Source organism: Syngnathus typhle, linkage group LG1 (genome assembly GCF_033458585.1).
Source record: "Syngnathus typhle isolate RoL2023-S1 ecotype Sweden linkage group LG1, RoL_Styp_1.0, whole genome shotgun sequence".
In the NCBI taxonomy this organism is placed as follows: Eukaryota; Metazoa; Chordata; class Actinopteri; order Syngnathiformes; family Syngnathidae; genus Syngnathus; species Syngnathus typhle.
The window spans coordinates 27,317,187-27,344,260 of record NC_083738.1 but is presented as its reverse complement, the minus strand read 5'-3'; the positions used below and the strand labels follow the sequence as shown (position 1 = coordinate 27,344,260).

The following is a 27,074-nucleotide window of genomic DNA, read 5'->3' as shown; positions in this document are numbered from 1 at the left end:
AAAAATTGCAATTTAACACTATTGTTTTGTTTAAATAGGGGAAAAGGGGAAAAGATAAAAGTCACTTTGCATTTTGGCAAGCAAGTACAAAAATGGCTTATTTAGCTAACTTTGTTCAAATAAAACAAGTCTTTTTTCATTTGAACACAAGTGCAGTTAAAAATAATTGTGGAATTTGGGATTTAAAAAAAAAAAAATGTTCCGAATAAATCGGCGGTTGCTGTGTGAGACAAACATTCAACGACTGGCACGTTCGTGCACTTGGATTAGCGTTTGGATTATTATTATTACTATTATTATTATTTTACAGTACATAATGACATAAAAAGGGAGTTGTTGTTTTTTTTGCAGCATTTTCAATTCTAGATTTCTCCAAAACATTTTCAAATTGTTTTGCGTCCCGTTTATATGTCAATTTATTGACACGCCGGAAACTTTGACCCGAGGTATGTGCGTCCAAATATTTTGCCAAGGTCGCCTTTTGTGGACATGAGACAAAAAAGCGGAGTGGGCGGCCGAGCCTCTGAAGTTGAACGACTTGTTTTCTTTTAAGGTGGAACTTTGAAATTGTTCGATTTATTTGGGACACAACATTTTACATTTATGGCTGTGAATGTAAGTCAACATTTGTATTTTTGCCATTCCCAGAAGGGAAAGGAAAAAAAAAAAAGCCTGCATCATGATGCAAGTTGAAGTTCTGGTTTTCATTTTCATGTTTCAAAGCTTCATTATAGAATTTTTTTTATCTCGTGTCCTTGAACTGACGTCTCGGCTATCCCCTCCCGCGCAGGATGAGTTCCATCCCTTCATCGAGGCCCTCCTGCCGCACGTCCGCGCCATCGCCTACACGTGGTTCAACCTGCAGGCCAGGAAGCGCAAGTACTTCAAGAAGCACGAGAAGCGGATGTCCAAGGACGAGGAACGTGCCGTCAAGGACGAGCTCCTCAGCGAGAAGGCCGAGGTCAAGCAGAAGTGGGCCTCGCGGCTCCTGGCCAAGCTACGCAAGGACATCCGGCAGGAGTACCGCGAGGACTTTGTGCTGAGCGTGACGGGCAAGAAGCACCCGTGCTGCGTGCTCTCCAACCCGGACCAGAAGGGCAAGATCCGCCGCATCGACTGCTTGCGGCAAGCCGACAAAGTCTGGCGCCTGGACCTGGTCATGGTCATCCTCTTCAAAGGCATCCCCCTGGAAAGTACGGACGGCGAGCGCCTGGTCAAGTCGCCGCATTGCACCAACCCAGCACTTTGCGTCCAGCCGCACCACATCACCGTCTCCGTCAAGGAGCTGGACTTGTTCCTCGCCTACTATGTCCAGGATCAAGGTAGGAACTCGCCTTGCCTCGCAGCCGCCCCTTTGGGTCTCGTGGTGTTTGTCGGGGGGGGGCTTCCTTTAGAGCAACTTTTGTCGCGGGCCGCATTGTTGTCATCGTTTCCATCATGACTCTCAAGTATTGAAATATTTGAAAAAGATGAATGGTAATTAAAAACTGCTAGCAATCTCTCTATTTTTCAAAAGTGAAGACAATTTGTTATTTTAGTATTGACACATGAAGAGGATGGCGGGCTTCGTAAAATGAAGTGGCGGGCCGTATCTAGCCCCCGGGCTTTGAGTTTGACACCTATGGTTTCCCAAAAATGAGTGAAGGTGTAGTCCCCTTTTTTGGGGTGCTCGATTGATGAGCAACAGAAAATGGCAAAGTTGATCTCCTTCACCCAATGCCGATCGTCTGAAAATGACCAGATCCAACTTTCGCCGTTACCAAATCAAAATATCCGCATATTAATTATTCCTCATTTACTGAATTGAATTTTTCGACCAGATTGGCCTTTTTGATTGGAGCAAGTGAATGTGATTGGAAGAGATGCCCTCAACGCTTGGTAGTGAGAATATTGAGATGAATTCTTTTTGGAGGTCCGAGCCGTATGGAATTGATCAAATTTAATATTTTCTGAAAGTGTCACACGCTATATTGTCTTTTCGCACCTTTTATTTTATTTTTTTCCTGATGGCCCGTTCTATTCCGACAAAGCTTGACGCTTTAAGGACAGCATGGTTAAAAAAAAAAACGCTTGCGAGGCTTTGTCATGGTGGCCAAAGCCCCGTCCGGCGCCATTTTGTGTTTTGACTCGTAGCGGGCAAAGCAGAAGGCAGAGCGCGCCCGCAAGAACGGTTGCCACTGGCACCGAGTTGGCATCGGAGCTTCCTTTGTGTCTTTTGTGGGCCGATGCCAGCCAAGCCCTTGGCGGCGCTTTCTCATTTTGCGCTTTGCATCTGCCGCATGGCCAACTGGTCCCACTTGAATAGGCAAAGCTCTCTTCTTTTGCTCACCGACGAAAAACGACCGCAGCGTTTTTCATTTGTCAATTGGAGCGGAATTTGTGAACCGACCATAGAACAAATTTTGCAGAATGTGCATATCGAAGCTAGAAATTGGACTGGGAATTCTCCAGATGATGGAATCACATGTCAACGTGGTGGTTTTATTTAAAAAAAAAAGTGCGTGTGGAATTTGGGGAATATGCTGATGTGGAGAATGTTGAGCCCCCCCCCCCCCCAGATGTTGTTTGCTGACCTGACCTGAACACAATTGTTGGTGGCTCGCTCCATCTTTCCGGCCATGTTGTTTGTTAGCGGCACCATTTTCTTTAGCGCCGTGCCAAGGAGGCGGGCGGGCTGCCTACCAAAGCGGCGGGCCGTTGGAGGTTGCCATCCGAGCTTCTTTGTCGCCCCGAGCACGTCTTTGATTCGTGGCTCGCTGTCCGCAATGTTTTTTTTTTTTTTTCCACTCCTCGTTGTGGCATTCGTCGGCGTCTTGTGCGAAAACGCCAATATGCCACCTTCGTCCAGGGCACCGTGTGCCAGCTTTATTCTTTCAGAGAAGAGGCTACACGGGTGGACCCCGTGCATGGCGCACTGGGGACAGGGAGGGGATGGGGGGGAGGGTTGCCATGATGTGTTGCGTGCCATTCATTGTGCCAACTGGCAGTTTCAATGCAGGCTTCTCTCACACACACACACACACGCGCACACACACACACGTACGACAATAATTGCTAACACAATCCTCTGAGCGTGAACTCCAGCCTATCACAGTGGATACGTTCCAGATGCAACTGTTTTAAAAAAAAAAAAATTTAAATTGCAATATGGACACCGTTAAAAAAAAAATAATAATAATGTGTCAGCAAAAAAGTCAGGCGGACGCTGCCGCCGAAAAACATCACGACCTCCCTCCTTCTTTGCGGAAATGGACGGATCGCTTGCGCACACAACACGTCTAGCGCCTTCTAACGAGACCCGGGCTTAACCTTTGGCCCCCGGGGGCCGTGACCCTTGCGAAGAGATACGGTGAGGTGTTTTGTGAAGGTTAATTGAGCACACACACAAGAAAAAAAAGTGGCGCATGATTGAAGTTGACCCCCGCGACGGTGGAAACCGCAACCCCGAAACCCGCGCGTCCCGATTTCGGTGCGCGCCAAGCTAGCGGCCCGCCGAGCTAGCAGCTCGCCGAGCTAGCAGCCTTTGGTGTTCCTTTTGCCGAAACGGATGTTGCCAGCGCTGGGAACGCACCGAACGAGACATTAAAGTCGGAAGCTCGGGGTCGGGAGGCGGGGGGGGGGACTCGAGGCGTCGAGAAAAGCTTTTGCGAGTGAACCGCGCAACCCTGCACTCGCTCGACTTCCTTATTAGTATGCAAGGGAGCCTGCGGTGTGCGGCCACCTCGGTCTCGGAGCCGTAACCTATCGAACACGTTCCCTCAATGTAATCCACTTAGAAGGCCTTCCCAGCTCGGGCGCTTGCCTTATTGATTTCCGCTTCCCACTCGATGTCTTGCCAATCTCTTTTGCTCTTAACCCAGGAGCTATTTCGGTTTTCTTTCTTGCATGCGCTCTCCTCGGCCGCCTTTCATTGGCGGATGCTTGTGATCTCGTGCTCTTTTGTCAAACGCCATCCCCGGTTGCGGCGCGGCTGGCTGTGCGGCTTGTGTTATTAGCGGCGGGGTTTTGCTCCGGCAAATACCTCCAGGCTTAAATGGGCCCTTTCTCTCGCTCTTCTCTGCTGTGTACATAAACCTCCATGGAAACGAGGCAACTCGAGCAGAGGGCGCCGAGAAATGTGGGTGCTCTTTTTTTTCTTCTTTTCCCTCTCCCTGGAAAAAGTCCTTCTTTTCCTCCACAACTGTGTGTTTAATTTGCCCGTGCGCAAACGTGGCTTTTCTCGTCCGCTTCGGCCGCTCGCCGCTTTTGCGGATTGTGTCAGGAGTCCACGGTTAAGATCTCAGCTAGCCCGCACTTTCCCAGGCTTTCGGGGAGGACCTCGAATGCATTTGAAATCCCCCCGAGGCCACTTGACTGGAGCCCCCCCCCCCCCTCCGTGTCTGCCGGCCCGCCCAAATGAAGACAAATGGCCACATTCACCCCTAACCCAGGCATTAGACTGTACCTCACTGTCCTGCGTACAAAGGCTCTCCCTGCACCCCCTCGCCGTCATCTCTGCCGAGGCGGGGTGACGTTTGCCCCCGAGCGGGGCCGGCAGAAGTTCTCGCGTTCTGTTCTGAGCTAGTACTGACACGGAAACTCCAGCACGACTCGACACGGGACTCGCTCTACCCGAGTTTGACTCGGCGGAATTTCCGCCGCGGGAACGTAGCGCTTGAAAGTGGAAGGGCGCTGTTAGAAAAACACCCTCGAGGAGTCCTTGCAAAAGCCTTTTGGGCAACCAATGAAGGGAAGAAAAATGGCAAGGGGTAAGTTGAGTAGGTGGGGGAACTTTAGGCAGGGACAGACAGGCAGAGTGGTTGCCCAGGAGACCCTGACTTCTCTGTGCCCCCCCCCCCCCCCCATCACCACCCTCCCTGCTTTGTCCCATCAAAGTCCTTTCAGTGCAGACAGGGTCGATCATTGGCCCAGAGTGATGGTTGTCTCGTCTTTTGTGCGCCGGCCCTACAGTGTGGCCCGTCACCGCGACAACTCCACAACGCCCGAATGGAACAGAATCACAAATGGAGTTAGGGCGGGCTGCTTTTTTGCATATTGGAAACCCGGGCAGGTTTTTCCAAGCCACGCGTCGGCGTCACGTTCCTAAAAACGGACTCCTCGGCATCTGTTTCCCGCCAGGCCGCAAATGTGAAAGTGTGAGCGCAATAAAATTCCGCATTTACCCGCTCGGCTTTGTAATTAGGCTTCTGACATGTGCGCCAGCGGCCCTGCACCCAACAATTTCTCGCTGCTCCGTGCCAGGCTTTACATAACGGACTTCCTTGACGCCGATTTCTTTCATCATTTGCCACTTTATCAGCAAATAGCCTAGCTGTGTTACGCTACTCGCTCATTCCACTGTTATTTATAGATAGAATCGTTTTTTTGCGACAAGTCGAGGAGTTCCCGCCGTTCGCTTGCGCTCCCTCAGGTGGCGGCGGCCGCGCGCATCCCGGCTGGACGTTTTCCCTCGGAACCTCTGGCTGTAAACGGAGCTTGCCATGTGTGTCTTGTTAAGGGCGGTTATGACAAATGGCAGCAGCTGTACAAACTAATCCCTGTGTAGCTTTCACACATGGCGCCCAATTAACAATGGACCAATGTGGGGCCCTAATCCACGGCGCAGCCAGGCTCTGGTCCTGTTTGCCGAGCCAACGCCGCCCCGGGAGACTCTCCCTCGCTCAATTCAGATGTGCGACGGATCTTGAGGCGAAAACTTTTTCGGTCCAGAAAGAGTTCCGCTTTTAATTCTCGTCTTACCCTGGACGTGGCTTTCAAAGATACTTTTGTGAGCCTTTTGCGATCAGTCGCTTTGAATCGCGTCATCGCTTTCCGTCCGTCGTTGCCAACTACCGTAATTTTCGGACTATAAGTCGCACCGGACTATAAGTCGCACCAGCCATAAAATGCCCCAAAAAGTGGAAAAAAACCCATATATATGTATATAAGTCACTCCTGAGTATAAGTCGCCCCCCCACCCAAACTATGAAAAAAAAAGGCGACTTATAGTCCGAAAATTACGGTAGTCCAAATGCTTCCGTTGAGCTCACGTGCGGGAAAAAAAACAACAACGGTACGCCTTAGTGTTGATGGCAGACAAGGCTGAGGTATACTTGATGAACATTTAGAGCAAAATGCCAAAACAATCTGAGAGAAAAAAAAAAACCCCACAAATGCAAAGAAGATGAAGCCCTTTTGTTATGATTCGGTTTGTCCTCATCCACTATACTGCGGACATTAAAATGGATGAAGTCAACGGTGAAGCTATTGATCGGTTGCAGGCAGATGCACTTTTCTTAATGTATTCGACGCAGCCAGCCGACTGATTAGATGGAAGGGAGCAGCGTAGGGGCCAGATGTATGCATACGCTGCAGTATATAGAGGACCTCACAAGGGCACAGAGCGGGCCTTGGTTGTCACGTGCGCTGCCTCGCTTACTCCCGTGCATCGTGCCTTCCTGACGTTTTTGCCAACTGTCATGCAGAGGAACAAATTAGCTTAATGCTAACATATCATGTAAAACGCCATATACCTGCTAATAAAAATTAGCATTGATGTCGCAGTGGTGATTAACCTTCAAACTGTCGCTTTAAGAAACAGCACCCGTGTCAGAGAGGAACAAACTAGCTTAAGGTTAGCATATCATGTAAACTGGCTAATGAAAATTAGCATTGACCTTCAAACAACTGTCGCTTTAAGACACAGCGACAATTTGTCGCTGGCGTAGCGTGACGTGAAAAACTAGCTTAATGCTAACGCATAACTTGAAACGGCATGGAGTGGCTAAAGGGAATCAGCGTCGATGTCACGGTGCTCGCAAACCTTCACGGTCGACGTTAATGAATTGCGCGCGTGTGTTTATGCTAACCGTCGCTCGGGAAGAGCAACATTGTTTGTCTTCGGCGGTTGAACTTTCCCCCTTCGACGCCGTCTCGTACGCGGCCAAGGCAGCCCGGGGGCCGTACAAAGCTGGCCCTGTTTGAGAGCACGAGGGGGCCCGAAACAAAACCAACGCTTTCCCCTTATTCTGGCAATCAAAGCCATTTTATCTGCGATCAACATATTCTCACCCTGAGAGCGAGCGAGTGCAGAAGAATGCCCCATTGACTGATGCCGCCGTCCTCCCTCCCCTTCTGCCCGTCTTCTGTACGTCTCAATACTTTGAGGGTCTGGGAGAGGGTTGGGGGGGGGGGGCGGGTTACCCGGGGGCCGCATGCGTATGAGCCCGCCTGCATTGTTCAAGTAGCGAGCGTGTGCTCCCATGCTGGCAGCGCAAGGGTGGCGGGCCTGAAAAGACACAGCCGTCACCTGCCAGACTGCTGGAATGTTAATGCCGTGCCTCTGATAATTGGATTGCGGGCACACCGTCTATGAGGAACGGCCGGCTACTTTCCATCGTATTGTTCGCCTCGGTCGCTCTCGCTCTCAATAGGGCTCGTCTATGTTTAGACAAGCGCTCACGTCTCAATAAAGTCTGTTTACTGTGTGCGTGACATAGAACCAGAGCGCGTGTCTGGCCGGCGTGCATATCGGCGTCGCGTGCACGCACGCGCAAATACGCCGAGGTTCTTTTCCCGTAAAAAGTTGTGGCTCTCCAAAGGGGCGCGAGGAGGGGCAAAGGTGTAGAGTCAGGCCGGGAGCCGTGACGCAGCGCTTTCCCCCGCCGCCGGCCTCCCGGGCTATTTCCAACCGGGCTGCAGCGAGCCAGCCACTCCATTGGGCTGACCTAAATTCTTGGTGCTCACCTCACAAGACCCTTTTGCCGTCTTCCGTCCAAATGTTTTTTTTTTCCACGCCGCTAACCCCCCCGCCCCCCCTCCCCTCCTGTACGCCATAAGCGTATGCTTTGTTTGCCTTCGAGTGTGTAAGCTGCGCAGCTCTGTAAAACAGCAGCAAAAGAAAGCAGCTGTAATCCTGCTGAGCCTCCCGGCCAGAAACAATGACAGACCGTTTTGTTTTTCTTTGGCTTTTGGCTTCTGGCACACCGACTTGTTCTGCGGTTAGATAAACAGCCCGTAATTGCGTTTCATCTGCGTTAAAAGTTACGCCGCCGCCGCCGCCGCTTGGAAGAAGTACTCGAGTTGGGTCGCCTCTCGCGCCAATGTCAGCCACATCGTTCGTCATGTCATTTAAGTTTATAAAAGGGCTGGGTATTAACATTTTAATCATTTAATGAGACTATTATTGAGTTACAATACTGCAGCGGAGGACCGCATTTTGTTGGCCTCAAGTATCAACGGCTGGTATCAGCTGCCTCTGCGAGTACCGATACCTTAAGATTGGGCCCGCTAATAACACCTGCTATGCTACCGGCCCATCCCCACTAAAATTATTCATAATGAATACAATATGAACACGTTTGATGTTATAAAAAGACTTTGACTTAACATGTTTATTTGTAGGGAGGCGGATCCAATTCTACAGAAAAAAAAATGGAATTGTTTAAGAAACATTTATTGAAATGAGATTTAAACTAACCTCTTTGTATTTGATTTTCATTTTAGTAAGCAATTGTTTGATTAGTATAATCTTTCAAAAATGAATGTACTTCACCCGAGCATTTTGCCTGCACAATATTTTAAAAATATTTTAAAAGGCGTTAAATGCATTTATTATTCGACAATTTTCACTTTGTTTATCAAAAAAAAAAAAAAAAATGATTATAAAGGAAAATGAATGATGGTATTTTTTTCTTAGCAAACTAGTATTTTTGGAGACACAAACTTTTTTTTGACTGTTTAAAAACGTAATGTTTGCCTTTTCCTGTGTGGATGATTTAACCCCGGGCTGTTTCCGACGGTTCCATTAATTCCCTAAAGGCATATGATTGAATGAATACCAAACGCAACAACAACAAAAGTTTGCACTAACAATCCAAACAAATGAAATGTGACACTGCCACGCACGCTTGGATGTGGCTAACGTTGAAAAGAGCAGCAAAAGAAGGTGACACCAATCTTCCCAACATGTTTGGGGCAGACGTGCGTGAGCCTCACACCCGACTCGCCCACCACCTGTATAAACAAGCGCGCTATTGCGAAACGCACCCCCACCCCCTTGTTGTCAAAATGAGGTCAGCAAATTGTATTACTGGCTCGGGGTCTGATTCCGCTCGACTTTGGAGCCTCGCCGAGCATCACTTTTGGTCGTGGCGATGACGCAATATGGGCTATCGCTCCCTTCACATCGGTAGTCTTTACTCGATGACGTGGTTGCACCCTCTCGCTAGCTATTCTGGATTTGTTTGGGGAGAAGATCATTACAGTGACTGCTGGTTTTAATGAAAAGGCTGGATATTTTGATCGTAAAAGTGCCACCAACACATCGAAATGCATGAAAAGACTCACAGTCTCTCAAATTAGAGGTCAAGTGTGCTCGCTTCGAGGCATTTAGTTGAACTTGAATGTCATTTTGACCAATCAAACACGGCGAGCCTTTGCGTCGCGCAGTCGTTTGTGTGTGTTGTTTTTATTTATTTTTGATTTTAGTCGTAAAACTCAACGGGTCGCAACGAGCTGCTCTAATCTTGCCGTAACGGGACACCCAACATGTACCGTAATTTTCGGACTATAAGTCGCACCGGAGTATAAGTCGCACCAGCCATAAAATGCCCAAAAAAGTGAAAAAAAAACCATATATATGTATATAAGTCGCTCCTGAGTATAAGTCGCCCCCCCCCCACCCAAACTATGAAAAAAACCGCGATTTATAGTCCGCAAATTATGGTATTTGGATTTTTTTTTTTTTTACAGTTTTGAGTATCGAGTCGCGTAACAAGCATGTCATATTTCCTACAGTGTTATTTATGACGAGACATGTTTAGAGTAAGGCGGGAGCGATGCATCAACTGCCCAATTTAATCGGCCGATTTCTGTTAATGATCAGAATCGGCATCGATCTGAAAAAAAAGACCCAACATATCCATTCAGAGGCACAGGCGGAAGCACATGATTTTTTTTCCAGACTCGAAGCATTTGGTATGGTCGGTCACGGCAGAATTCGAATCTCATGGTAGTCCTATAAAGCGGGCTGCCTTTAACTGCATGGCCGTTCCCCATTTCTCGCGTAAGGCTGCACGGACCATATGTGTCGGCAGACCGCAAAAACTGAAGCCATTACTCGGAGGGCCCGCTCTCGTCAAATTGGAAGCAGGAGTCTGGAACGGCGGTGGCGGCGCTGGCGGAAGCTCGTTTTGGCTGCGGCTATGCGGACGGGGGGCTTTCCCCGTCGGATGCTTGAGCACAGCTGATTCGTTGACGGTGGCGGGCTAGGCTACGGATGGCCGATGTCTTGTTGTCCCGCTGTTGACACTGTGTGGTTTTGTCAGCTTGGAAAGCAACCGCAGGCTGTTAACGACAGACTCGACGTGTGGAAGGAGGGAGAAAGAAAAAAAAAAAAAACACCAACCGGAGATGCCCGACCCATTCTGTAATTCCTCCTTGGGGAGGGAAAAAAAAAAGTTATTTATTATGTTATTTTTTTCTTATTAATGGGCTGATAAATCGGTTATCAAAATGGTTCAAATAAAAATATTCTGCTAAATATTGGCCATCAGCCTAAAAAAAAAAAAAAAAAAATCGCCATGCGCAGCCAGAGTACGGAAAGTGCAGAGGCAGCTTTTTCAAGACTTTACAACGGCAAATGGAATGATAAAATCAGCGGCCACTTTCCCCGGGCCGGCACTCGGACGCGGCTTCCACGAGCTCGCCTCGACCGTCCCTCGCAGCGCCGATCGCGCGCTGTTTACATATTCGGCCGAGCGCCGTGTCAGAGATAAAGCGGGTCCGATGCTTATCCACCGTCCGCATTGTAGAAAGCACTCCAACATAATGTAAACCAAACGCCGCCGCTGCGCCTTCATGTCTCAAGTGGCAGTGGTGCAGCCCCCCCCCCCCCCCTTCAAGAATCAAACCTTTTGCGCAATTTCGGCCGCGTCAGCAAGGGACAAGTGTTCGATCGGTAATGTGATTCATGATTCGCGAGTCGAGGGGAGCGCATCTCGGAGGACTTGCCAGCTTTAATTGCCCCGTCACTCCTCCACATCCAGCGCTGACTTAACTGCACTTAACAAAATGAAGAAAATTACAAGTCGTGAATTTAAATTGACAGCACAACTTTGCCTTATATATGCCCTCCGCTAGCTTCATGCTAACTCATAATGGAAAAAGCCATCAAGAGACTAACACTTAGCATTGATTGTTTCGCTTTTAGGATCCGGTTGTGAAAGTATTCTTCTCGGTTTGTCCTTGCGCAACTCTACAACACTGCCCCCAGTGGCCAGGACTGGCACTTCTTTAGTAGGATCACAACTGGTTTTACTCGGGTTGAGCAAACTACCGTAATTTTCGGACTATAAGTCGCATTTTTTTTTCATAGTTTCGGTGGGGGGGCGATTTATACTCAGGAGCGACTTATATACATATATATGGGGTTTTTTTTCACTTTTTGGGGCATTTTATGGCTGGTGCGACTTACACTCCGGTGCGACTTATAGCCCGAAAATTACAGTACCTTTTTCTTCAATATTGTGATGGAATGCCTTTTCATGAGTCTCCTTCCTTTGTATTTTGATTTTATTTCCCAACCAAACGAATCAAATTGTCATACAATAAACAACACCAGCTCGATTACGCCGAAATGTTTACGTACGGCGTGCTGATAAGGATTGCACGGGGGGGCGTCGGTTAGCGGCCGTTTCCCCGAAGGCACCCTTCGAACTTGACGGTTGGAATCCCGACCGCAGTATAGGCGTGTTGCGAAATGCAGCTAGCTCGTGTTGGCCTTTGTGTGCCTGCGCCGCACCCAAGTTTTGCGAAGCGTCGATGCCCGAGGTGATGCTGCAGTCCATACGTGCGAGGTGCACGCTTTCGCTGAGCGAGCGTTGCCGGGGTTAACTTAGGCAAATGAGCGCCGCTCAGTCAGGTTGGGCCGGTTTGCGGCCTCAGATGCTCCTCTCGGCTCGGCCGTCTCGCTCGCGGACCGCCGTAAATCACAAACTAATCCACCGAGTGCAGTTTGTCAGCTTCACATCAGCGACGGCGTCTCGGGTGATGTCTTTGATGCTCTTTTGTTAGCGGGCCTTTGCTTTTAGGCTTGCTCGCCGCCGCGCCTTGACCCCGCGGGGTTGGACGGACTGTTTCCCGCCGTTCGCATGTAAGCGGGTCTGACCAGTGGCGAAAGCAGAGAAGCGACTCGTTTATGAGCTGCTAATGGTCCGCTAACTCTCGAGGAAAGGCAACGTGAGGGCTTTGTGTGTTTACTACTCGTTGCCCTTTGACTCCTCTTCCGTCAAGTTGAAGTTCAGACCCGGACGGCCCGAACGGCGACGCACTTGAGGGATTGTCGTTCCCCCGTTTGCACTTTTTTGAGTGCTGCGATGTTGAGCGAGCGCACGGGAATGGATTTGGAGACGCCGGTGACCTCTGACCTGTGTTTGGACACGGCGTGAAAAGCAGAAGCCTGCGTTCCATTAGCTGTGTTGTGTCGCCGCTGAAACGCGCAGCGGATAAAACGCGAGGTGATTTAGTGGCTCTCGCCACAATGCGCCCCGCTTCCTACCTTTGTGTGGGCCGAGGGCCGGGGTGGGGGCGGGTAGCGGATACGCGGCTGGGATTCTGGCAGGCTCAGAGGAGGGAAGGAAGCCCGGTGTCAAAGGCGATGGCTCGCCGCCGCTGTTATCTGAGCAACAGACACTCGCTGTCGGCCGCCGAGAGGAGCGGGCCCAAAAGAAAATGCTGGACGCCGCGAGGCGAATGTTTGGGGGGGGAGGAGGAGGGGGCCGGGAGAGAACTCGGTTGGTTAAAAAACGTTGCGTGTGGAAGGGAGCGCCATGCATGCCTTGTTTCTCCCGCTCCTCTCGGCACAGGCCTCTCCTGTAACCTTCAGAGAAGCCCACGCAGGCCCCAAGTTCAACGAGTGCATGAGGCATATTTTCGCTGAGCATGCTTGGACCGCCCCCTGCTAAACCTCCCGACCCCACCCCCCCCCCACCCCCTACACTAGCACCCCTCCCTCCTTTCCATACATCCAGTTTTTTTTTTTTTTTTTTTTTATCTCCCCCCCTTCGCCGAAAGAGGACTCCCTGTAGGCCTCTCCTTTCACAGTGCCTGCAAAGGAAATACATTACGTGTAAAAAGAATTCCATATGCGGTCATATGATCTGTGTAATTCGCGCTCAACTGATTTAAAAAAAAAAAAAAAAGTCTGCACGTTTGAAGAGGCCTGCACTGGTTTTCCTTCCCAAAAAAAGGAAACGTAACAATGTCCCTTTTGTCGACAGTCAGAACCAAAGTCGGAAAAGCAGGCTAGCTTAAGCGGCCTGATGAGGGGGCAACTTACAGGTGACTTGATTTTGGGGAGAAAAAAAAAAGCTCCGGTGGTGCTCTACTTGCTCATCTCTGGGTTTAAAGTCCGATGTGCTACTTTCCTATGGGATGTTTTTTAACAATGTTGTCAATCAATGTTTGATGTATCCGGCGGACCTTAGTAAGTCCCGCCCGTAGCACGAGTGTGATGTCAGAATTAAGAAAACAAAATTTTTTTTTTTGCTGTAAGTATTGGCGGCCTTCACAAGTATCCGATACTGGTACCGGCCGGATACCAGTACGGGTGCTGGCCCATTCCTCGTATTTACAATAAAGCCGAGTCCGACAGCCACCTTTTCCGTTCAAACTGCAAAAGTGCGCGCACCCTAAAGCGACAACGTCCACATCGGGCCAAGCCCTCGGGAGTAGCGAGGACGGAGTGCGTGGGGATGGCTGATGCGGCAAGATGGAAAAAGAAGGAAACCTCAACGGGGTGTTTTCCTTGCACCTGCGGCTCGGTGGGCTTCCCTCGGCGTAATGGCGGGAATACATCTGTTGCCAGTGTCGCCGGCCGCACTCTTTTCATGCTTGTAATGACACACTCAAGTCTGCGGTTGAGTTCTCCCACTTCCAGGCGAGCCGTGCCAGCGAAATCATCTGAGCCAGCGCGAGCGCGCACGCGCTTTGTTTTCTTTGTGCGTTTGGGGTTGAGCGGCACTCGGAGATGTGCCGTCCGTCGCACATGGCGCTCGCTAGCTCGCGGATTATTTTCCCGCTAAATGCCATTTTGGATCGGAATCGATTCAGAGCTTTATAAATTCCATTCTCCATTCATTCTAGTCTTTTTTTTTTTTATTTTTAAAGTCAAGACCGAAATGTTTCAAGAATACAGTCCTTTTATTATTATGATTTTTGTTGATCTCTTTTCACGGAATGAAATGTAAATTGTGTTTTTGCAATTCGATCGGGATGGGCCAAGTCGAAGCATGTTTGTTTTCACAACATGACAACTTGTGACTTTTTCTCTCAAACGGGCAAAATCCAAAGGCGACGCGCTCCGTTTCGTTGGCGTTTGGATATTTGCATGTATCGATGCTTCACTTTTTTTCCTGAGGGTTTGCTTCGAGTCGTTGACGCCCGGCCGGGGCCTGTGAGAAAGCCCGAACGTCACATCTGTGCTCCAAACAATGAGCGCCTCAGTACTTGGAGCTCCACAAACAATTAGCTTTGTCGCCGTGTAATTGACTGGCAGGGACTGGCTAGCATTTACATTGGCCCGCTGTTGCCACCCTGCCATTCAGTTGGCAGGAGAAGGGGGGGGGGGGGCGGGGGGGGGCACAGCACAAAGAATGAGTCCATACAGGGTTTTGGGAGTTGGGTCGCGTCTCGGAGACACTCGCTTTCTTCCCGTGGTGGCAAACCTCCAAGAAGGAGGGAGGAGAGAAGTGAGCAGACTTTGGAGTGAATTATGCATGCGTGGGAAGGGGAGCGAGCAAGGCGGGCGGGGGGGCGAAAGGGGGGCGTGCGACGGGAGGCCGGCAGGCAGGCCGGATGACCAATGGCATTCGGTGGCCGTCTCCCTCCTCCTTCCGCACCGGGAGCAGTCTGGGAGCGAGCCGCCATAGGCTAATGAGGTGACACTCAGCGTCTGGAGAGCAGCCAAAACAGTCCATTAACTCCTCGCCACTAGTTAAGAGGAGACCAAGGAGAGAGGAGAGGTGGCCGCGGGCAGGAGAAAAGACGACCAGGGGGCGAGCGGAGCCAGCTAGCCAAGGGCTCTCAAGTCTTCTGGGCTGCTCCTTGGCCACTTTTGTACTTGTTGTGAATGAAGCGGCGGGGTGGCCGCCCCTCCCACAAGTGTCAATGGTAATTCCCGCATTGCCGTCACGCTAAATTGCCGATTCTTCAAATCAACTTTTCTTATACGGCAAAACATCCCACTTTGCAAATAAATACAACTACCGGCCTCCCCCAAAAGTTGTTTTTTTTCGACAATACTGATTAGAATACGATTGAAATGATTTTTTTTTCTTCTCGTTTTTTTATTCTGATGAATAGAATTACGGGTTGATTAGGGCCAAATGGATTTTCCGAAGCCGGTATGCGGCAGGATAAGATTCTGACTGGCAATTAGTAGTGTTTGAAAATATATCATGTAACTTATTTTTTGGTCACTTCCAACAATAAGACAGGATGTTAGTTGAACAGAACAGTTGATAGTCAGTTTGTTTAACTTCAGCAAATAATTGACACTTTTTAGGGGTGGCGGCAAATTTTTCATCTGAACAAAAAAGACAAAATTGAATTAAAAAAAAAAGAGAATATTGGCCAATTAACTTGGCCAGCCAATTATGCAAGTGCCATGACAAACTAACGCAGCAGAAAAACAAATCTTAGCAGGCACAACGAGCTCATCTCCGACAATTAAATTGGACAGTATTGGCTCTTTTAAAATTGGCAAAAATTTACATTTTTTTAAAAAAATACTTATAAACACATTATATCCAAATAATACACAATCATGACATGCAAACATTCCCCTAAAAAATTCAACAGATTTTTTTTGTTTTTCTATCGACAATTAAAAAGGTCAAAAGTTTTTACATTTTTGAATCTTTTTTTCTCCGCTTAGTGACCAAAAAAGAAATCGTTTAATTTTTTTTGTTTGTTTTTTAAATGGACCTACTAATCGGCTGTCAGAATTTCCTTCAACTAAATATCAGAATCAATATGTGCCTCGAAATATCAGGTCAGGCCTAATTAATGAAAGCCTTCACTGTATAGGTTGGGAAAATCTCAGCGCTCAGCACAAAAAGTAAAGTATCAGAACAAGTGGATACACCAAGACGAAGACCCAGACGGTCTGAAGTCTTTCAGGATGTCAGGGTGGGGGGTATTTCTGCAGTTTTGTAGTTGTGAATGAAGCAGCGGGGCGGCTGGCCACGGGGGAGGTGGGGTAGGGGGGGTAGGTCGTCCCGAGATGAGGGGGCGTCTTCTGCACGAGCGTTCGCTGTGGGCGATTATGCTCAGTGGAGGCATTCCATTAGGGACGCCGCCATGAAGAGGAGGTGTGCACGGAGGCCGCCGGTGCATGAGGACAAGGCAGAGAGATGCAGAGAAAAGCCCCCCCAGTCGGGCAGACAGACCTTTGACAGAGGAGCTCTGTGAGTCGCCGCTTTCATCTGGGCGACCCCCCCGTACAGTTGGATAATTATGAGACAAATGCGGCGGACCCCCGCCGCTTGAGTGGCAATGGGCATGGGAGGCCGGGAACACAGAGAAACAGGGGGGGCAGTGTGCTGCGTTTCGGGGAGGGTGGGAAATTATTTCCCCGACTCGCCTCTGTCCTGAGCGGGACACGTTTGCAATCCGAAATGGTGTGCTTTGTAAAAACAGAGAGCGATAAGATCATTCAAAACAATGTCACTTATTTTGCAGTTCATGCTGCAGGGGGCGCTATACCGATGCGCAGTTTTCGGACAAACCGAGAATAAACCACGACTACGATATGAGTCATTATTTTTCCTTGAGGGTAAAGAAGATTTATGCCTGCGAGTATTCTTCTAAGGGTTCTAAATCTGAAACTATTGATGATGACATGTTAGCATGTTAGCATTAAGTTAGCGGCGGGTGATCGGTGTTAAGGCAACAAACACAGTTTGGTTCTTTTAAATATACAATGTGTCATTCTCTAGTTTAGCACCCAACCCGTATGGATTGTTTTTTTTTTTAGGGAAATGTCAATTCCAAGATTTAGCAGAATAAAATGGCAATAATTGTCCCTTTAGTTAAAGAATATATATGATAAAATAAAATAACTTGTGTTTTAGTCCCTGACCGCTTACAATACAGATTTGAATTACATTTGACTGTTTCTAATGATTTGTCCTTTAGTAATTGTTGAACAACAGAGAGAAAAATCAGCAGATATCAGCAGATTTCGTAATTTGTTTTGTTCATGTCTCTCCCAAAAAAAAACAATTGGTTAATTTTTGCACTGCAAAGGCAAAGCATTTTTTGAGGGAGGTGCTTGAATGTTGTTGTTACCTATTTTGGAATGCATTTATGTGGGGGGGAAAAAATCCACCCAAAATAACATCCAATTTTTGTGCTGGCAAGTTAAAGCTAAAATTGTACTTTTTTGAGGGGGTCGTCATATTTCAAAAATCCATTCATCAGGTCACTCATACCTCTAGGCAGCACCGTATTACTAATATTAATAAATGAAAATCCAACACTATTCTTAGTTTTGCTTTAAAAAGCAAGTTCGTGGTTTCAAGAGGAAAAAAAATGAATGTCAAAAAAATTCCGATAAAGCGAGAGAAAAAGAGCACGCTCTGAGAAAATGCGGCAGGGTGGTAAGAGACATGTTGGCCACCTTGTGTGCGTCGCCGCGGGATGCTGCCGAGCCGCCGGCAGGCCTCGCTTGCTTGTTTGACATCTGCAGAGTTGGCCTGGTCAGCACTTCAATCATTACAAGTGTTTAAGATATTGCTGGAGTTTCTAATCCAATTAAATCATTGCATAGTAAATGCAAACAACAAGGGCAAAAATAAACAAATCCATCCTTTGTGAAAATGGTTTGGCTTAAGTCCCCAAAATGCATTCCATGCCTGACTGAACGATTTAACGCGACCCGAGCTTCGTTTCTTCCTTCTGCAGCCTCGCTCTGTCACGAACACCAACGGCGGCCATTTTGTGCCATTCATTCGGGCGCATGTATTCAAAAGTAGCTTGTTTTTTGTGTGTGTTGTGTGCGTGTTTGTGCATGTGTGTGTATATACCCCCATCTCCATAGAGTTCTTTTGCGCTGCCACACACACACACACACACACACACGAGTCTGGGTAGGGGAGGAGCTTGGCACCCGCACGTCCATGCGACAGAGGGGGGGGCGGGCGCGCTCCACCGAGGGGGTTGGGCATCGCCAGTTGGCAGGCCTGGCACACAATGGCTGGCACGACACGCCGGGCTTCCGAGGTGCCTTGGACCGGCTCCTTTTGTTCACCTCGTTCGGGGTTGCAGCTCATCCCGATCAAGGCCTCGCTTTGTTTAGACAACAAAGCGGCAGGGAGGGCGAGAAGTGCGACCCAAACACAGACAAAGGGCGTCCAAATAGACAAAAAATAAATAATTATATTCACAGTGTGTGTGTATACATGTGTGTGTGTGTGTGTGTGTGTGTATATATACATATATATATATATATATATATATATATATATATATATATATATATATATATATATATATATATATATATATATATATATATATATATATATATATATATATGTGTGTGTGTATATGTATGTGTATATACGCATATATGTATATATATACATACATACACACATACACACACATTAGTATACATACATACATACATACACACACACACACACACATATATACGTACACCCACACACATAAACTATATCAATACATTGTGAATTTATTTTTATTTATTTTGTGAACCCCATAAACATTTCTCCGAAAATCTTAACAAGTAGGTGCGGTTCTTAACTTGTTAACACTTTGATTTGTTCAGCCCAATTGCGAATCCGCCCTTGCTATGTTCTGTCCGAGTTACTATCTGGAAAAGTGTGGAGAAGATTTCAGTTGAGTGAACAAAACATGAGCTGGTTGCCAAAGCGTCCGGTGATGGAGAGCAGGAGCACGGGAGGACACGTGCGTGAGCACACATGTGCTACGCATGAGCCGCAGTACTTTTCTTTCAGTTTTTTTTGTTGCGTGACCGTTTCCAGGTGAGGCCCCCGTTCTATCTGCCAAAGTCTGCCGGGGCCACATCAAATATTTACCCGGGAGCAGCTGTATTGTGGAAACATTACACATCGGAGCGGCGTAATTAGCTCGATCCTTTCTGGCCCTCTCACTGGTTGTCGACTTGTGTTGGGAAGTCGTTCCCCTCTCCTCCTCCTCTTCCTCCTCCTCCTCGCTGCTGAAATGCATCTTGGCTCGGGACCCGGGCCTCTGGCAGCCACAGTGCTATACATGTGCACAGAACCCCGCTCAGCATAAAATGGCTGCCAGGCAGGCTTCTCCTGAAATGTCGACAGCGGAATGCATCTGCGCGTGCTGACTTCTTTTTTTTTTTTTTCCCTGAGTGGAGGAGATCTGTACGTGGCTGTGGATTAGAAACTTGGACCAATGCTTGGAGAGAAAAAAAAAAGATCCCAAAGTCAGTGTCGGCTAACCTTTACTGAACCGAGGCACATTCAAAGAACATCTCGTAAAAAATGAAATATTTTGCAACACACTGCAAACTAAAAGTTGTCGCAAAAGTATGTGTAGCTCACCATTGGTGCCGTCAGTCACCGATTGTGATATTCTCTCGTGAGCAATTCATTTTTCAACGTTAAATGAGTTACGATGTCATTACGGCATGTTGGCAAGCTTAAACTGTAAAAGCAATAATTTTATTTTTTTATTCTATTATAATATTATATTCCATACATTTGCATTCATGTTTTTTCTTCAAATGCATTCACACATTGTGACTGACATGAAGCAAAACATATTATTTGAAAAATATATTTTCAAGAATTGCCACCACATCAACAAAGCAAAACATCAAAAAAGACTCGTGTGAAATGAGAGTTGGATTTTAAGATTCAAACCTGGGCAGGGCAATTCATTTTTTTGAACATGCTAACCTCAACTGAGTTCCAAATTCATTCAAATTTAGTTTGTCCTCAGCCAGTGCCAAACCTCATCATTTCAAAGTACAAATGTGAAACGAGAAGACAGTATAAGCCATTAAAAAAAGACTTTATAAAAAGACACTCATGAGCATATCATTATATCAGATAGATAGATAGATAGATAGATAGATAGATAGATAGATAGATAGATAGATAGATAGATAGATAGATAGATAGATAGATAGATAGATAGATAGATAGATAGATAGATAGATAGATAGATAGATAGATAGATAGATAGATAGATAGATAGATAGATAGATAGATAGATAGATAGATAGATAGATAGATAGATAGATAGATAGATAGATAGATAGATAGATAGATAGATAGATAGATAGATAGATAGATAGATAGATAGATACTAGATTTAAATATATAGTATATATATAGAATAGAAAAAATAATAGAATAATAATAGAAATACAATAATAATGGAATAATAGAAAAAATAAAATAGAATGGTCCATCAAAAAGCATTAAATTGTTCTTCCTGTCACTATATGTTCCTGGTCTTGATAGATGAATGAACAAACATAATGGTTGTTAAAAAAAAAATTCAAAATTATTTATTATATATAAATTATTTCATAGCACAATGGTTGAGAATCACGGCACTAAACTATGTGGTTAATTTGCGCCACATAATATAGTGTGTGTGTGTGTGTGTATATTTCAAGAGCAATTCACAAAGCCAGGCGCGTGACACACTTGGGCGTGGAGGAACGGCACAAGCACAGAGCAACTTTCTCGCCGAGCCAGATTTGCGTTGCCATTAGCCCTAATTGGCCCAATCATTGCTGTGCTATGATAAGTATCCCACTGGACAAGAAGGTGTAAGAACTGCCATCCAAAATACCCACAAGCTTTTTTTTTTTTTCTCCTTTTCTCGCCAAGCAACAGGAGGAGATAATGGCATTCATAGTGTATTTTCACTTCCTTCACATTTGCTTATTTAAACAAGTGGCAAGAGCGAAGGTTGCCAAGAAATGTTGCTTCTGGAACGGGGCCGCCGCGTGCGTGCCGTGATTGAGCCCTGCCAAGCTCCCAGGGCAAAGCCCAACCCTCTCGACCGCAACTGTTTATTTACAGGTTAGCCGACTGTTTATTATCGGATTGGCCGGGGCTTGCGCACAGGACGTTTTCGACACGCTCCCGCCCCGCTCGCGCCTGTGTTAGGGCACGCTTCTGTTAAAAAAAAAAACAAAAAAAGACAAAAGGCGATTACGTCAGCACCTTGTCGCCGAGGAGATATTTCCAATATCGGCCAAAGTTTTGAAGTGCTCATGCTGCACTTTGTGAAGTAACGTCAGCGGCCAAACGAGCTGATGTTAGCCATTGTCGGTTCGCCTTGTCTGCCTCAGGAAACATCGAACAATTGAGTTTTTCTAAACAAAACCACGACGTAGCACAGCAGGCAAAGCACTTATTTCGCTGCTGTACTTTTTCAAGAAAGGTCAGAGCAGAAATGAGCCATGAGCCTGAGAAGAAACATTTGCATTTTCCCAAGTAAAATCGAAATGTAGAACACCTGACAAAGTACATTCTTCGTGATGACGAACGTTAGAGCGGAAACCAGCTAATGTTAGCCGATGCTAGTTAGCTATGTTACCTGCCTCAGTAATCCTAGAAATGAAATGATTGAATTTTCTCAAAAAAACTTCTTTCCCATAAAATGAGGAGCTACTACTCTTATCTCGTGCGCTTTGCGAAATAATGTAGAAACCAGCTGACGTCAACCATGCTAGTTAGTCATGCTAACTCATAGCTGGTTCATATTATGACGTCACCGTTAGCTGGAATTTGTCGGCGTGATGGCTGGCGCTCTCGTAGATATTGAGATGGAAGCGTGGCCCCGCTCTTGTTTCTCATTCCCTTCCTCCACCTTCGAAATGGAATGCCCTGTTTTCAACAAGGTCCGTAAAATGGATGTATGGATGGACCAAAGATGGAATTGTTGGAACGCAGCCCACCTGGAGGAAGAGGCGAAAGGTGGCAAATGGCAATGTAAGGCGCCAGAGGAGGCCTGGCAGATGCGCCATATGTTTGCATCCCACCTTGAGTCATCCAGGTGGCGTCTCCCGGTGCTGCAGCGGGGCCTCCTGCTGGAAGACGCTGCCTGGGATCTCTAATTGCCGCCGCCATCTGCTCGGCTTTTTCCTTCCCCCCCCCCCCCCCCCCCCTTTTCTTTTTGCCACACGGCAACCCCACCCGTCCTGCACCATAATGGCTCCACGGGCCAATCGGCTCGAGCCTCCGCCGAATGACAAAAGCTGTTAAGCAATAATAACAAACTTACTTATTTATTTATTTATTTATTTATTTATTTATTTATTTATTTGTTTGTTTGTTTGTTTGTTTGTTTGTTTGTTTGTTTGTTTGTTTGTTTGTTTGTTTGTTTGTTTGTTTTCTGCGCTCTAACCGGAATCATTTATTTATTTGTTTATAATCGATTTATTTTCAGTGATCTAAATTTGCACGCCTTTAGCTTTGTATTTATTTCATATATGAATATCATCTTTGAATCAATACTGGAGATGATTTCATTCCATTTAATGTGTGTGAAATTGTGTCTTATCAGACGTGTGTCAAATGGTTTATTTAACTTGTCTTTGCAGTTCGGTATTTAGTACTGTTTACTTGAGTAATTGAGGTAAAAGAATAAAATATTGTCTATCTATCTCATCTGTCCATCCATATTTTGGATTTGTTTGATGTATTATGTACGTCAATCGCCTCATCTGGATAAATAGCGGTGAAATGAAATCATATTTCTCTTAATGTCAATGTCGCTATTTCCCCGTCTCATTTTTCTTTCCGTGCATCGTTCAAGCACAAACTCTGAAAGGTGTTGCTCAAAAATGAAGAAAAATTCCCCTTCATGGAAAGAATTTCATCTATGTTGCCTCGTATTTTCCCGGCCTCCTCCTTCAGTGTGCACGTAGCTCCGGAGCCGGTTTCGGGGAATAATGTCCCGCAAGCTGCTTAGCTTTGCGTCTTTTACTTCGTTTTTCTCTGTCGCTTGTGAAATAAATTAAAAAAAACATTTCACAATTTGTCGATAGGAATCAGAAGACTTTTGCTTTGTGTCCAATCAAGCTTTTTGTTTTGCTGTCCTCGAGCGTTGCTGCTCTGGCCGCCACTTACGCCCCCCCTCCCCCTCCCGGTCTCTGTGTGCTTGCAGACTCCCAGCAGTCAGGAAGTCCCAGTAACAATGAGCCAGGCAAGAACCCTCTTCCAGGTATGTGGAGTACCAGTCATCCTTCCTCCACTCCGCTGGGCCATTGTTCCTCCACCATTAATTTGCACAAACACACACAAGACATACAACATACACCCTCTCCTGTTCTCTCATTTACTGACATTAAAAATGTGCCTGACAAGCATGCGGGGGGGGAAAAAAAAAAGTTTTGACTAATAAACATAAAAAGTACCACATCGATAGTCAAAGAGACACATCTGGCGTGGAGGTAATTGCAGCTTAAAATCATTGCTGAGGGCGCCGTTTTCAAAATGACATGGCTTGCGCGGGGATAAAATTTGATTGGTAATAACAAATTAATTAAATTGGCAGCACGGTGGAAGAGCGGCTTGACGGTTCGCCGCTCAGTCCTGAGGCCGGACGTTCGGATCTGGAATCCCGTGTCGCGTTTGCCGAGCGGTCCGAGTCAACGGGCTCCGACCCGGATCAAGAAAAGCCCTCGACAAAATGGATGCTTGTCGGCGACTAGTCCTGGATGTAGCCAGCGAGCTACGAGAACATCAACCGGCAGCGCTAAATTGTTAGCTTCCGTACGGATAATTAAATAGCATTTCCCGTTTAGTTGCTCAAATAGCCTGATGTTACCGAAACCCTGGAGAAAGCTTACCTCAAAAAGGCTAAATTGTTAGCATCACATTTTGTTTGTTTATGTCAAATTAGAAAAAATGGGACAATAACCATGAACCAGAATTGAACACGCTAGCTAACAAACCGCTTGACCTGAACACGTTTAGCCGTGACCCGGGATGTAGCGGGCTTCGTTCAAAGTCGAGTCCAAAAGGGTACAAGAGAGCCAAACCTGGAATATTCTGCTACTGGTGTTTCCGAGCTGGAACGATAGTTTGACAAGCATAATCAGCTGCGTCAAGTGCAGGCTCTCCCGAGACGAGTTCCAAGGTAAACATGCCAGACCTCTGCTCGGGAGACCGGTCGGGGGCGGCGGGCTGGGCCGCCACCTCGAGCTGGTGCCAACCCGGCGGCCGCCCGTCACTCTGGCACAAAGCTTTTGGCTGCCGATGCTAACATTGGAAGCTAGCTAACTTACAAGGCCTGACAACCCGGCCAGCACAGACTGACGCCTTCAAAGCGAGTGAGCTGCTGCCAAGCTGGTGAGGTCAGTGAGATTACTCATTTGGATTCCTCAACTAAGTCAACATTATGTCATCATTTTGACTCCAGCGGTTCTGCCAAATATTCTGCACGCTGTGTTTTGCTTCATGTTGCTCATGACGGTGGTACTTGAAATGGAGGCGCTACTTTCTTGGTGTAAAAGGTTTGACAAGCGCTGGAATTTAGTTTACTTGTTTCAATTGCTTTCAGGACGATGAGTGGTGAAGTTTGTACTTGTTGATGAGGATTCCCGTTGGTGCGATTGATCAAAACCAAAGTTTGCTAGGCCACCGCACTAGTTGCCCAATCAGCTCCAAGTATTGTCCTCAATCCTTTTGACGTTGTGAAGTGATCACCTTTGCATTTTCCCCAATGAACATAATCGACAAACAATAAATATGATTGAGTAAAATGCTGAAAGGATTGTCTTGTTGTGCTTCTGTTGACAGTCTATTTGGAAGACAGCTTCATCAAATCGGGAGTGTTCAGCGTTGCCGAACTGGTGCGGGTGTCCAGAAGTAAGTGTGAAAAATGAAAAATATATTTGATCTACTCATTTGTGGGGGTCATCATTTTTCGGTCTTTGTGTATATCAGAAGCCAAAGTTTGACGTAAGGATGGAGATTGTTCAAATGTGAAGATGCTAACTTCTGAAGCTAACATTGCTAATAGCTGGATGGCTTGCTAGCGGGCATGATATTTTCCGTGTGTATAAGCCAAAGTTTGAAGTAAGGACGCTTTGTCACTCGTGGAGTTTCGTCAAATGTTAAGATGCTAACTTTTGAAGCTAACATTGCTAATATCAGGATGGCTTGCTAGTGGATGTGATATTTTTTGTGCGTGCCAGACTTTAGAGACGTTTGGTATACCGTATGTATTTTTTTTTTTTATTGGAGTATCACTCAGTGAAAAGGTGAACAGGAAATTAGTTGTTGGTATTTTTTTTTTTTTAATAATTGCGAAGTCCTTTACTTGCCATAACAGGTAGAACAATGCCAGCCGTGTGTCAGTCAGGAACAACGCACGCACACACACAACGCAAACTGCTAACCTGAATGCTCAGGAATGTCGGCCACCTGCGAACCTTGGATTCCTCAGAATGCGTGGTGTGTTCGCTGAAATCACGCAGAGGCTTCTGTCGTTTGAGATCACGTATTTAGGGCAGTGTGTGCGGTCAATCCAGTTGGGCCAGTCTGCTTTGCAGTTGCGGGAACACATCAGGGAAAGAACCGCCGCCGCTGTCGAATATGTGCATCGACACGTCGGCCTTGGACGCTCGGTTCCTCCAGGAATCCTGGGCCTCCTTCAGCGCAGGCGCTGTTTACCTGATCCCACTTCCCCCCCCCCCCCCCCTTGTTACTGTACCGGCGGAACAAAGGTACTGAAGAGGAAGCTGTGTGTACAAAACGCAGTACAATCCATTCATCAGATAAGCCGCCCTGCAAGTTCAACCAGACCAAATTATTTTTATTTCTTTGCATATCCTTGAGTACGCTGCTCCGTCCTGGAAAATAAAAAGGTCGACGGACGCGTGGGAATTTATCCCTCGCGCCCCGGTGAGACATGGAAGCGGTTAGTTATCTATCATCGCGTCGCTGAAACATTCCTCGAGGTCCACGGTTCAAGAATGACGTGCAATCGGAGCATGAAGCACTGTGCGAGATTTGGGGAAATAGAACACTCGTGAAGAATGTCTCCGAGTTAGAGCGGGACAGTACGGCCATAAAAAAAAAGAAGAAAAAGGCTTTTTTTTTTTCTTTCCTTCACAAAAGTGCTTCAAAACTGATTTGATGGAAAAAGCAAATGTGCTTGACATCCTGGTCCTGGTTAAAGAACAGCAGGTGGTGCCCCCCCACACACAAAAACTTTTTGTGAGTGATGTTTTAAAAAGACTACCGTAATTTTCGGACTATAAATTGCGTTTTTTTTTTCATAGTTTGGGTGGGGGGGCGACTTATACTCAGGAGCGACTTATATACATATATATGGGTTTTTTTTCACTTTTTTGGGCATTTTATGGCTGGTGCGACTTATACTCCGGTGCGATTTATAGTCCGAAAATTACGGTATTTGTGAAAAAAAAAAATCTAGGCCAAATTATTGAATCCCTCAACCGGCCAGAAATATTGCCACCCTTCTTCCCACACGCTTTAAACACATTTAAAACATAACAAATTCTCCCAAGGTTCTCCAAGGAAGAGGCCAAGAATGCGTGCTTCAAGCTGTTTGTCACTCCCAGTTGAAGTTGACTGTGGACTGAGGACAACTAGCACAACGGCAAACTCAGAACATGCTAGCTTGCTGCTAACATGTCATGTGATTTTGCATAGAATGGAAATGAACACCGATTCATTCGAAACTACCCTCGAGCAAGCGGCGACAGCATTTTCTGTCTGCTGTGTGGCCCCTGCCAGGCCCGCAGCGGCTTGCCAGGGTGGCGGCGGCCGCTTGGCCGGCCGGCCGGCAGCGGGATGGTGCCAGTGGCCAACCTCAGACCACAACAGACGCCGCCGCACACCCCGTCCTCTCACGGGCTCCAAACCCGCTGGAGGCGAGCGCCGTAGAGGGGGCGGGGTTTCATGATGTCTTTTTGTTCACTTCATTCTGGCCCCTTCCTCACCTTCACCGCAGTGCTGGAAAAAATCCCCCATCCGCTGTAAATCATGTGTGTGTGTGCGGGACAACCGCAGCTA

The 27,074-nt window shown here is 47.0% G+C and overlaps 1 protein-coding gene across 8 annotated transcripts in view; it reads left to right on the top strand.

The window, feature by feature from the left end:
• The window catches only part of LOC133156750 (nuclear factor 1 B-type-like), a 43,516-nt gene that overhangs the window by 807 nt on the left and 15,635 nt on the right, over positions 1–27,074 (top strand). For 6 of the 8 annotated variants that reach the window (XM_061282745.1, XM_061282716.1, XM_061282707.1 and 3 more), the window contains exons 2-4: positions 791–1,322; positions 23,194–23,250; positions 24,831–24,899. In XM_061282745.1, the coding sequence (XP_061138729.1) occupies positions 791–1,322; positions 23,194–23,250; positions 24,831–24,899 (658 nt within the window). The remainder of the gene's footprint in view (positions 1–790; positions 1,323–23,193; positions 23,251–24,830; positions 24,900–27,074) is intronic. The other 2 variants (XM_061282725.1, XM_061282698.1) reach the window with 1 other exon arrangement.